General features: G+C 41.5%; 1 protein-coding gene across 1 annotated transcript in view; it reads right to left on the bottom strand.

Moving 5' to 3' along the window:
• Positions 1-13,578, bottom strand: part of Atp13a4 (ATPase type 13A4) — a 146,821-nt gene that overhangs the window by 93,282 nt on the left and 39,961 nt on the right. The window contains exon 2 of the mRNA XM_005383209.2: positions 9,388-9,561. Within this exon, the coding sequence (XP_005383266.1) occupies positions 9,388-9,561 (174 nt within the window). The remainder of the gene's footprint in view (positions 1-9,387; positions 9,562-13,578) is intronic.

Here is a 13,578-nt window from a genome sequence, read left to right as displayed (position 1 = left end):
TTTTTTGGTTTTTCTCCGGTACCGGGAACCGAACTCACGACCTTGCGTTTGCCAGGCAGGCGCTTTGCCGCTGAGCTAAATCCCCAGCCCCGATAAGGAATTAAATTTAAGAAATTTAAAATTGGTTGTCTTATGCAAGGAAAAAGATGACTAAATCAAATCAAACCAAACTTGTATGGAGTTATTTTCCGAGCCTAAGAGAGACTAAAGAGAGTTGAATTTCGAAGAACTGAGCCACAGAGTGGGTGGCCATGTGCTAGGAATAGTACAGGAGGCCACCAATTCGAGCGCACACTGGGGCACTGCTGAGAGTTATGTACCTCTGCCTTTGGCCTCACCAGTGGGGGTTTGCTATGGGCAGAACTTTGAGTTTCTAATTGTAACAGTAGTGAAAATATTTATCATGTTACACATGTGCTATTTCACTTAACACTCAAAAGCGCCATGAGATTGTTATTTTGATTATCCTACCATTTTATAGGGGATGAAATGATGACACAGCAACTCCTGGAGCAGGGATTTGAACATCAATTCCCATCCCTGTTTTCCCCCTTCAGAGTTCTCTCTAAACTTCTACTCTATTCTACAATTTGCTAAAAAAAAATTTTTTTTTTCTTTTTAGATTGGGCAGCCATTGTTATATCCTGAACTGGTACTGCCCCAAAGAACAAAGTTGCAAATACAAAAAATGTAATGAGAAAGCACACATTTGTAAGTAAATAGAAACACAAATTGTAAAAAAGCCATCAAGGTCAGAGACTTTTGACCACCACATAAGGAAGACAGTCCTGTTAATAAGTGAATGAAAGTATTATCAGCTACTAAGTTTCATGTGGTGACTTAACAGTTTCTAAAATCATCTCGCATCCATTCTCTCATTTTAAGATCCCAACTCTCCAAAGTCAGTAACATCATCTCCATTGTACAACTGAGAAAACTCACCATGAGTGAGGCTAAGAATTGCTCACGCCCATCTGATGTTGGTTGTAGGGGTAGAACTAGGACCAAAGTCCAGATCATTCCACTGCTAATCTTGGCCACTTCCTCTTTATTTCAACAAGCTGTCCCATGGTATTTGTGGCTTGTGTGTGAAAATCACCTTGGACTCTTCACTGGGTAACAAATAGCACCCCGTTTCTCACAATCTCTGCTCACTTGGCAGTACAGAATCAAGCACAGCCCGGAATCAAGCTGTCACCCACCACCTGGCTCAGGGTGACAGCTAACAGCCCTCCCATACTGTAATGCCTAAAAAGAGATGCAAAGTGGACACCTGGAACTCCAAATTCTCAATACTCAATGTTAATCTAATGTTCCAACTGCCATGCCTTAGTCCAGGTGAGTATTAAAAGCTGAAATTCACCTTCATACTCATATCTTATTATATCTTGGGGAACCAGTAAACCAAACATGCTTGTATATTATCTGACTTTAAACTCATTTCCTGCTAGCCCTTTCTGGTTAGGGGTACACACTGAGAAAAATACTATAAATAGTCTTAACTCCTGTTTATGAGCTAGTTGATCCTTGAGAGAGGAACAAAGACTTGGGAATTTGATTTATGGCTTTACCAATAATTATTTACATAGTCTCAAGGGCAACAATCGAGACTGAGCCAAGTGTTATAGGTGGATACAACCTCAGTGTCTGCTATGATGGGAAAAAGAAAAGTTTATTTCCTGGAGCTCCGAATAGCAGCAGAAGTATTCGTGAAAAACCATAGTTTTGGGATCTTTTCATAGAGTAAACCTTTCATATGAATCAAAGGACCATGAGGGTCTTGTTTTCTAGCATGAAAAGAATTTAACTGTACCGTGCAGGGGCTTCCATCTGCTTTCCACTAGTGCTCTGAGGGCAATGGTTTTGCTGCAGAAGGAGCAGGACCTTGGAAACGGAAGGCAGAACCAGATTCTGCAGCTCTGATGGTGCCTGGCTGACCGAGCTGCACTCTCTGAGGCGTCCGGTGGAGTGGAACCATGGGTAGGAAGGAGAGGAAATGGGCAAGGGAAGGGAAATAGAGAGGGAAGAAGAAAAATGAAATGGAGATGCATGGAAAAAGAAGAGGAAGAGAAGAACAAGAAAAACCTACCAAGAGTGAAAAATCAAAAAGTGTCAACACACAGACAGGCAGTACATTTTCGTATTTGGAGCCACATTTTTTAACTTCTAATTGTAGCACTTTAGATATATTCTTTAACTTGCTGAGACCTGGGATTCCTTCACTTGTAACATAGGAATAGTAAAGTTCTTGTTCTTTCTTGGGCTGGTGTGAGGATGCACTGTGACTGCATGTGTAAGAGTCATTTGCACACTGTGAAATGGGTTATCAAAACCACTTGAAGAAGGGGTGTATGTGTGTGTGTGTGTGTGTGTGTGTGTGTGTGTGTGTGTGTGTATTACCACTCAAGCACTATCAAACGTTTTCTATGCAGAAACACTTGCTATATTCAAGGCATGTCTAAGACTAATGCCCTCATCATCGGGGTTATGTGCTCCCCACCCGCATTACCCAGCAGGCCTGGCAGGCCCTTCCAGGACCGCGGAAGTGAGGGAAGCCACCCCATGACTGTGCTTCCCTAGGCGTCGTCTACCAGCAAGGTGATGTCTCCTCATTGCATATAGTCAGTTTTTCAATTGGACACATACTGAAAAGTCTCATAAAAGCACTCTCCAAGAGCTGCCTGCCCGCTTCCCCCTTTCTTCGCATCTTTTAAAGTCTATTAGACCCTCCTACCTTTTGCTGCTCCTTCAGAGCTAACCAGAGCAATCTCACCCCACTTCAATCTTGCCTTCTCCAGCTTGAGTTCAGCTTTAATTTTCAATTACCTGCTCTTGTATGTCATTTTAAATGGGTCTGCTATGCCAGAGACCCTCCAAATAAATGAGGTCCTAAATTAGTCTTTACATAATTAGACAAGAACTCAATTCTTTCAAACATTCTTACTCTCTGAGACTTAGACAAAAATAAACTTGGGATATCAATAGTTTAAAAGTCTGCTGTTGAGTTATTTGCATTAAGATGACGCCTTATAAAGATTTTATTTGAATTATAACTGGACTGTAACAACCTCCCGTTAAGGAGGATTGGGTGACTCCTATCTGAAAATATGTTATGTATTTGTTCTCCGTGTTATTAAAAAATCAGCACTTGGTATTTATCATCAATCTCATACTGGTAAGATTACAGATCATTAGCACAGATACTGATTAAGTAGTGATTTCCTAACATTAAAAAAAGGCCATGATTTGCTTACTGAAAATCTTTAGTATTCAGTTTATATTCCCTCTCCCTTTTCTCATAAAGCACTGCTAGGAACAAGATTTTTTATCTTCTCCCAAAAGATAAGAGTAATCATTATTTTTAAATTTTGTGCATGTTAAAGTAAGATTTTATTCATTATTGAGGTATTTCTGAATTTTAACCAGTATCTGTAGTGTGCCAGATTTCTATGCAAACAGCATGATTTACATTCATTGGTGATTTCAGTTAAATGTTCCTGATGATTTCCATGGTTTCGGTCTTGTGACAATTACAAACACATTCACTTCCCCTCATTGTCACTGGATGTCACATGCTGTCAGAGAGGCAAATTGAGGAGAACTTCGCGATGATTAGATATAAGGCATAACTCAAGGTGCTTCATTGTGATGTTTTAGCAGGCAGCATTTTCCTTTCAGTTTCAATTAAAGATGTCAGAGCCGGGGATTTCAGTTCACAAACGTAGAAACTTTGCAATCAGGCGTGCAGGTGGCAGCCTGAAGTCTACCGTCCCACTAGGAGTCCCCTTTGGCAGCAGAATCCCTGCTTACTGGATTCCTTACGCTGCTAACCCTGGGACTTGGTCTCTCACAGCCCACACCCTGCACATCAGGAAGATAGTTTGTTTTGTCCGTGCTTTTACCCAAAGTTTCTTCTGATAACATCTCTCCTATTCATTCATTCACTTATTTATTCATTTACTTGTACATTCATTCACTTATTTATTCATTTAATCCATATTTACTATTACAAGTCAGGGCCAGACATTGTTACAGGCACTGGGACTACAGATATGAACAAATCCTGTCCTTATAAAGTGACGTCATACTAAAGAGTCTCTCCCCCACCACCCACTACGCAGAACTTAGGTGCTTTATTAAAGCCTCCTCATTCCTCAGCCATGCATCACCCTCTCTATTAGGTCTTTGTTGATTCATTTCCTGCCCCCATTCTGGAGGAGGTTGACACTGTCCTGTGTTCAATTTTTGCTCTCTGTTCTCATTTCTTACTGCTATAGTGCTTTGCAGTTTGCCTTATATTAAAATGCTCCTCACTTTATGGTTTAGCATGTAGAACATCACCCAATTTCCTAGTAACTACTCTGGAAAATGGGTATTATTATCTCCATTTTGGGGCTGGGGATTTAGCTCAGCGGCAAAAGCGCCTGCCTGGCAAGCGCAAGGTCGTGAGTTCGGTTCCCGGTGCCGGAGAAAAACAAAAAAAAAAAAAAAAATTATCTCCATTTTATGTATGACGATACCAAGAGAACAAGTAATTTTACCACCTAGGGAAGGTTGGATCCAGGAGTTGCCACACTGAATTTCTCTTTCCTTTATAAACTCAATGGGCACAGGTGGGTCCCAGTCACAGTGGTAGATCATGGGCAGGGGAATAAAGAGGGGACATGATGATCAATGAAAGCCAGATTCATGGAGTTCATCATCTCACTACACAAATAAAACTATTTTAAGTAAAAATCAAACTATTAAAAGTTTCATGATTGCAGTAAGATTACATAACAGAGATTTAACCAAGTCAATAAAATCGTGAAAGCCTGTCCTGAATTTCAAAAGGTAAGAGTTAAAAGTGACTGAAGCTGGTGGGGACAGGCACATGGGGACAGTACCAGTGGAGAAAATCACATGGGTGAGGAATCTGAACTTAAATCTTTTGACTCTCTGTAGAATAGCTCCTTTCCTCCCCTCACTGTGGAATATTCCTTTGTATTTCCTTCTAGAGATTACACACATTTAAAATGATTGGTGGTTGACTTTTCATTCTCTACAGCAGCCAGCACATGGCCATAGTAGGAGTGCAATGTGTATTTAATTCAATTAAACAGGGAGAATTTAATTGAATCCGTAATAAATAGGTTTACACTTTCTACTACTACTTTACTTCAAAGATGCTAAAATAAAGTGCTGTAGATGAGAAAGCAGGAGAATATCAGGTTAAGTACACATTTTCTCTCCTAAAGCTCATTGTCCCACCCCCATTTCAACCTGAATTTTCCTTAGACATCAGCCTGAGATTCTGTGAGCTGCCTCTGAGAAATGACTCTGGGATAAAAGAAAGTTTTGAGGCAATTATTCTCTATAACACAGTGCCATTTACATTGTGATTTAATAGTCTGGAAAGTATTTACACACATGTTGTCTCATTTGGTCCTTCTCACACAGACCATTTGCCCTCCACTTTGCTGGTGGTACAGAGGGGTTAACTCAAATCTTTAGAAGCACAAGTACGGAGAGCTGAAGAAGAGCTGGAACTAAAGAGCTCATCACTCCCCATCCAGTGAGCAGACTCTACAGAGTAGGTCTAGGCAGTGCCTTAAGATCTCTGGGTGCCGAGATTTGGTTTCCAGGGTCATTCCTGCCTTGCTTTAGGCAAAGCATTTGTCTGCAAGAGCTGTCATAGCAGAATCCCACAGCTGGGCGGCTTAAACAACAGCAATGCATTGTTTCACAGCTTTGGAAGCTGGAAGGTCTAGCTCAAGGATCCAGCCGGGCTGGTTTCTAGTGAGACTTCCCAGCCTGGCGTACAGAAGGCCGACCTCCCACTGTGTCCTCAATGCCTGTGTTCTGTGTTCTCCCAGTTCTGCTATCTCTTCTTCTCCTTCTATGGACATTAGTCCTGTTGGATTCATGCATCACTTATGACCTCACTTAACCTGAATTACCTCTTAAGGGCCCTACCTGCAAATATTTCCTAGGCTAGAGCTTCCGTATATGAATTTGGAGGTGGGGCTCACAGGTCATTCCATAACAGACAAGCTGCTAAACTCCTCTGCCTCTATTCCCTTTTCTTTTAAGACTAAAGTAGTGCCTACATCTGTGAGAGCTAAATAAGGTGATAGATGTGAAGCATCGGGATGAAAGCTGTGCCTGGGGTGCAGGCACTCTACAGGTACTGGCTAACTTTTCACTGCTCGATGATTCTCGAAGTATTGGACCAGATAATATACTGCTCTCCCTATGTTCACTAAACAAATGAACAAACCCAGAAAAACCAATTTCTCAAAAACTATATGCTGAATTATTCTGGATTTTCTTTTTTGTTGTCATAAATGTGGACATTGCCTTTGATTTTTCGCTGCTTCTCTGTCCCCCTTTTTAGCCAATATGCCCCAGTGGTACTGAGACAATAATTAGTGTGTGATTTCTCCAATGCTAGAACTTTCTCTATGTGTCATATAACTAAATCCAACATTCTAGCCAATGTTGACCATTTTCAACTAAGCAACATTGGGAGTATGAGGTCAAAGTGTCAAGAACATCAATGACTCTGGCCAAGAGTAGAGAAGACAAGGAAGAAAAAATAATGTACACAAAAATAATGGTGTTTTACCAAAGTTATGAGTCTATAAGGGTAGTGCAGGAAACTGAGAGATGTAAATTATTATGACATTATTGATAAACTTCTAAGTACTTCATCTTAACTAGAATTCACCGTTTTTAGATTGCAATACACCCATTTTTTCCAGTATCTCTTTGGAGTATTTTTTAAGGCAAACTCAGAAGTGTAAATTTTGTGTACTAAATTCCTCCGTAAGAGAAGTCACAGGACTGGCCTGAACTTGAAGTGATCTTTACGCTGTGTTTAAGTCCCAAGGGTTGAAGTGATTATAGAAAGAGGCTGGTAAAAGATAAACAAGGTAACCCACCTCATCCGAATATGGCATTTCCAGACTCAGAAGCTACAAGGCTTAGGAAATTTTTAAAAAGTCTAGTTCCCACTTCCACTTATCTACCCAGGTCAAAAGAAGCTCTTCTGTGTAACTTAACTTCTGAAATGCTCCAGTGATTATTTGGAAACCTACTCTGAAAGATTTCAAAGACTGATTTGATTAATTCTTTTTATAGAGAGATAAACTCTGTTCAGCAAGACATAAATATAGAAAGTTCAGATTTGCTAGGCAGACATTTTGGTTTATTCACATTACAAACAAGTTATTTAATTAAAATAGAAGCTTCCTGGTACATTTCAGCATGTGCTAGATTATTAACAGCTTGGGAGAGGACTAAGAATCAGACTACAGTGGAAGATGCTATTTCCAGGTAAAGACAGTGTTTCTGCAGGAAGGAGACACAGAGACATCCTCAGAGACTCCGAAGTTTCCTCAGAGGGAAAAATAAGTTCCCTTTACAGAAAGAGATCGGGAACAGTGTGTGGTGCACTTGAGACATGGAGCCTTATGTCAAATAGCATTTGTTGCACCCTCGCTGTAGGCCAGACCTTGGGCCCAGTGCATTCAGTATTTTCTCATTTAATCCTTCAAACCTCCATGAAAAGTGATACCATTATCTCCTCTTGCCGGGTAAAGAAAATTGAGCTCAGAGAGTTGCAAGGCAGTTTAGGGCTGAGATTTGGGCTCAGATCTCAACCCCATGCCCTTTCCATGTTAGACATCACAATGAAACCTGAGAAGCTGGTGAGGTTACCACTTCGTACTGGCATGTTCTTTTGCTTTTTCCTTTTTAAAAAGTCGAGTGATTTGACAGGGTCCTCCGCACAATGGTAAATGTCAGTGACACTAAGTTACTGTCACTTCCCTACTGTAAGAAAAATGGTTGTCTAATTGTCGTAGCTTTTATTTTGCCTGGTTTATGCCATACAGACCTATGAGTTTTGGACTGGAAACTAGGACACCTAGAACGCAGTCCTGGCTCATTCCCTCACTGACATATGAGTTTAGGTAAATTGTGTCACCTTCCCAGGCCCCATCTCCTCACCCATTGAATGATGCAGGCTTACACGGTAAATCCTGGGCATTTTTCTGTCATTCACATTCTGAAAGCTTTGTCAGTACACATGAGTTAGACCTCAATGGAGCACCAGCTCAGCTCAACATCACCAATATGAGGTGTTCTTACTCAGCAATAATCTCTTGCTTTCTTAAAGTCTTGGAGATCATTCTTCAAGAATCTTTACTTGAATTATAGTTAAAATTATGAGACTTCCCCTCACCTGTCACCTGGATCAGGCTTACATGTCAGCTGTATCTCCTAAAACATATAACAGGTAGTTCTTGAAAGGACCAGGATCCAAAAATGAGGGGTGGAGCTGTCCCTATAGCAGCAAGTCAACACAGGCAAATTTCATCCAATTTCAAATTTGGTTTAATGCTAGTCTGACCTTTTGTTGCAGTTCAGATTGCAGTATAGACATTTTTTCTTGACCAGCCATAATCTTGCTGCTATCCTTCTCCCTTAATGCATTAAATAAATGTTTATCTATAAGGATTGCTATACATACCCAAAAAAACCCTATATTCTTAACAGAGGTTGATTTATCAAGAATTTGATTGTCACTCATGGTCATGTGGTGCCAAGGTCATTTGATGACTTATTTGAACCATGGTTCTTCCTGGAGAAAATGAAAAGGCAGTCTCATGGAACATTCCCTTTCATCTGACTTAGTGGTTCTAATAAGCCTGAGAGCCATCTCTTATTAATGGAACCCCTGGAACTCAGGGTGCAGCAATTAAGTTGGAAAGTCACTTCCCTTGTGCAGCTGACCCCCCTGCAGGAATGTCACACATTGTCTAAGTGGTTTGAGAACACCTAAGGAGAAAATCACCCAATTAGTTCTTCAATTTAGCAGACAGGCAATGACCTTGGGGACAAGATGGCCACATATTTTATGCTAGTATATCTGCAGAATGCAACATATCCCATCAATGACCATGGCCTTCTCACATCAGCAGGGGAGACAGCATCATCTTCAGGGGGACCCTCCCACCTCCACCCCATGCCCCCACCCCTTCCTCTGGAATCACTCCAGTGGAGCAAATACACATGGTTACAACAGCCTTGGAGGTGAGGGTCAGTGTGAATTCTGTATCTTGTAGCCCGACCTAACTACTTCACACTACTTACTATTTTTAGTTATTGTCATGGTTATTCTCTAACATTCAAAAAAGTCATAATGTTAAAAGGTATATCCCATGAAATGGGTCTTCTTAAACAAACACCAGCACATAAATCATAAGTTCTTGGCAGAATGCAAGGCCGTGACAGACCCTGAGACTGGAACCACCACCTGTTTTGTACTTGTCTCTCCAGGCCACCCCTCAAGACAATGTCCAGGAAAAGGACCATCACCTGTAAAACCAGGTGCACACTTACTGTTGTCCTCAGCAAAACAATGTCCGCTTCTTGCAAAGAACATGGGACACAGTTTGCCCAGACGTGCCAAGCCGGTCTCCAGTACAACACCAAGGGGAGGATTCCAAAGGAGAAGATGGATCCAGCGAGACAGAGAGCTTTCCTGCAGCCTTGAGTCCGATAGCCAAATATTTCCTGAAACAGAATCACAATGATCCAGATATTGGTTAAGTCTAACAAACGAACAGACGCTGATTTTTAGCAATGAAGTGGGGAGGGGAGGAAAAGAGTTGGTGAGAGTGAGAAGAGATCATGATGAGAGGTGGAAACAGTTGCAGGATCCCAGACAGAAGTTTCAGATGTGATCCCAGACCTCTAAGGAAGTCTAGCCAGAAAAGTCAGTTCTACAACTTGAACAGTCAGCCATCCTGGGCCAAGCACTGCACTGGGTGTTCAGATATAAGGGCTTCTGGAAGTCTCCCAACCATCCCTGTCCTTAACATCCCCGAAGTGAAAGAATAGTACCCCCATTTCACAAACCATGGGACTGAGCTCAGAACGACTGAATGGAATGGAATCACTTGTCCAAGGCCACACAGCGAGAAGTTCTGCTGCTAAGATCCAAATCCAAGTCCATCAGCCACCAATCCTGGAATTTGATACAGAGCCATAATGCACATGGACACAAGCCTTTGGACAGGAAAGCTAGCTGATGACAGTGACAGAATGATTGCCTTGGCTAGGACCAGTGACAAGGGTAGGACAACCGGGCCTCAAGTTGGAGACAGGATTTGGTGAAAGAATTTGATCACAAGAAGAATAACAACCAACCTGCCTTTGGGTGTTTAGGCAGAGCTATGTGTTTCCACAATCCTCCCTTGTTCAGTAACAAAATGAATTTTATACAAAGAGACTATTTGGTTTACTTCACCTTCCATTGCTGAGCACCTGCTGCATGTTATGAGAAGAAATTTTATCATGGAGAATATAAGTTTGAACAAAATAGGAGTCTCACTTCTAACATACATATAATCCAGGCAAACTTCTTCCTTCCAAGAAAAGTCTGGGACAGAACAGAAAATGACCCCTAAAGATTATGGTTTCAGTCGTACCACTGCCTCCCAGAGAGTCACATACACTAGGTGAGGTTGGAAACTATGGTAGATGTTTACCTTTTTAAAATTACAGTAAAAGAACACATTGCTATGAATCCCTCTCCAAATATTCCCCCCTTGTTTCCAACACCCTTATTCAAGAACAAGTGACATTGTTCTTGTACAGTAAAAGAACACATTGCTATGAATCCCTCTCCAAATATTCCCCCCTTGTTTCCAACACCCTTATTCAAGAACAAGTGACATTGTTCTTGTCACTTTCTGAAACAATTCTAGATCTCCTCTTTCGTGAATGTCCTTGGTTGTGCTGTCGTAGTTGCCTCGATGTCCTGAAACAATGCAAAATGTTTACCTTTCATGATCACTTTGGTTTGGGGAGTCAGAAGTCACACAGTGCCTGCTGTCATGAGTAAGGTAGATGAGAATACGCTCATGTTTTCAGAAGCCTGCCTTTCCATTGGACAGCACTAGGCCACAGCATTCGGTGGATTTTGATTATACCTTGTAAAGACACTCATGAAAGAGGACTTCCAGAACTGCTTCACAAACTGGCGAGAACAATGGGAGAAGGATGTATGAAGTGAAGAGGAGTATTCTGAGGGGAAATGATGGCAACGTATCTTTCACAGTAATAAATTTTTAAATGTAAATATTCACTGCATATTTTGATCATGACTCCTACTTTATGCTAATTACAATAGCTAAAATTGAGAAGCCATAGACTGTCATACTTAAAAGACACATACTAGTTCTGTCAATGGGTGTGTGACTTTCAGTAAGACCTTCTTTGTTCCTCAGTTTGTCATCCATAAAATGGGAGTAGTGATGTCCCCACCTTGCTGGGCTGCTATGAGCTGTAAATGAATGGACATGTTCAAGTGTTGGCATTACAGCCAAGGATTCCTAGTGTGGATGGTTGTCCTCTTGCTAGGACCGCCTTTGAGGATAACAAGGGAGCTGCACGACAAACTTTACACCCTTCCACTTCTCTGTCTCGCCTGATAAACACTCCCTTTCCAGAAAGCTTCTGTGACCTGTGACCGAAGGCTGCCTTCATGTATGATTATTAGATTACTTCCTGTTCTTTAAAGCACCACAGGAGCCAAAAGGCATCCTGAGACACTGTCGCATCTGGTGTCACATGTATAAAATGTTCACATTGGGGCTGGGGATTTAGCTCACTGGCAAAGCACCTGCCTGGCAAGCGCAAGGTCGTGAGTTCGGCTCCCGGTACCGGAGAAAAACCAAAAAAAATAAAAATAAAATGTTCACATTAACTCAGAAATGCAAGCTCTGAATTTACTTTGCAAAGCTGAATGTGTACCCTGGCGTGAATGTCCCTCGGCCCCAAGTTCATGTGATCACTTTCCAGAGAGCAAGGCTAGAAGGGCTCTATGAATCCCACACTGGACAGGTCCAGATCCTAGTGTCCCCACCTGTCCTGCGTCCAGCCACCATCTGGCCACGGGTTTTTCTGTGTCTACACTCAAGCACAGATCCACCCCCCATCTCATCATTTTCTCATTCTTTTAAAATTATACATTTTGGGGGCTGGGGATTTAGCTCAGCAGCATAACATCTGCCTGGCAAGTGCAAGGTCATGAGTTTGATTCCCAGTACCGGAAAAAAACACCAAAAAAATAAAATTTTACATTTAACAGTTTCTTTATATTTCCATTCAGTTGAGTCCCATGTAGCCAGTCCAAGTCACGCTTTTCTGTTGCACATGTCTCTCTGTTAGCATGCATTCCTTATGGCCTGCGCAATGAGAAACTGCTATATCCAAATTATCTTCATGTTCATTATTAAGATAAGGGAGGCAAAAATTATTGCCTTCATTCTCCAGTTAGGAGAACTGAAGTTCAAAGTTATTACATATAATAATAGCTAGTGTTAGTAACTAATTATTACTGATAGCAATGCTAGCAGCTAACATTTATGGGGCATTTACAAGTCCTTTACCAAGCACTTTACACGTATTCTCCCAATTAGTTGAGAAAGATTTACTAAGTTTCCCAAAGTACAAAGTTCATAAGTAACTCAAAACAGAGCCTCCAGTAGGGACCCCTACATCACACAAAAGGTAATGGGGACTGGCCATTTCTAGTCTACAGCTCTTCTTTACCCTATTTCTAATTTCGGTTTAATTTACTACATGTGTATTAGTTGCCTGCCAAAGGTAGCCATGTGCTAGACTGGAGATAAATGAGACAATGTCTCTAGCTTTAAGGAGCCCATTAGTTTAAGAGAGAAGAGAGACACAAAGAGATAAAATTAAGCAGAGAGGAATGAATGGGTTACATAGAAAGGTAACCTTACAAATTCTCGTCTGAACGCAGTGCTATTAATAATAACACTGGAGTTACAAAAGAGCAGAGTACCCCAGCCAAGGCAAAGGAACCACTCCTTGTTAGAACACAGTGTCACTACCCTAAAAGCTCCCCAGCTCTCTGGCTGGTGGACACTACGAGTCCATTCAGTGGCTCCTGACCCAGAACATTGCAGAATTTTCTGCAGAAAGCATGAAAAATATGAGCAGGGAATGTTCAATTATTGCTTATTGAAGTGAGTTAAATTGTGCTGACTCAAAGTGAATTGCATTACAAGAACTATTAACAGATATTGAGCTTCAAATTGCAAAACTTAACTTAGTGCCATTATTATCAACTGGTAGCAATTTGCCGCCTATATTTCTCGAGTGTCCTCCTTGTCCCTGAATGCTTGAGAGAACTATCCCTGCTACCCTGGACCCAACCAACTCTTACATCCCACACATAGGGATCAATGAGCCAAAACAAGAACATGAGAAAAATATTAAAAGAATATTACACAAATAATTAAACTTGTGGAAGGCTATGTGCATTACAGAATAGCGAAGCGTCCCTTTATTCTTCTGCTGCGCACACATTCTTCTCTTCCCTCTGTCCCTGGGCACCCAGGTTCCTTGTATCCTTAAGTATGTCAACTTTGGCTTCCGGGTGTCCAGGCCTTCTCCCTGCAGGGCCACTGTGCTCAGAAACCAAACAGCGTCCCCTACAGCAACTGCTTAAGCATCCCAGGTCCCCAAAAGGTCAACAGAGGACCAAAATCTAAAGAC

The sequence above is a fragment of the Chinchilla lanigera genome, unplaced genomic scaffold (genome assembly GCF_000276665.1).
Source record: "Chinchilla lanigera isolate Chin_1 unplaced genomic scaffold, ChiLan1.0 scaffold00019, whole genome shotgun sequence".
NCBI lineage: Eukaryota > Metazoa > Chordata > Mammalia > Rodentia > Chinchillidae > Chinchilla > Chinchilla lanigera.
Note: the sequence above shows the minus strand (reverse complement) of the source record. Positions and strands in the feature narration are given on the sequence as shown.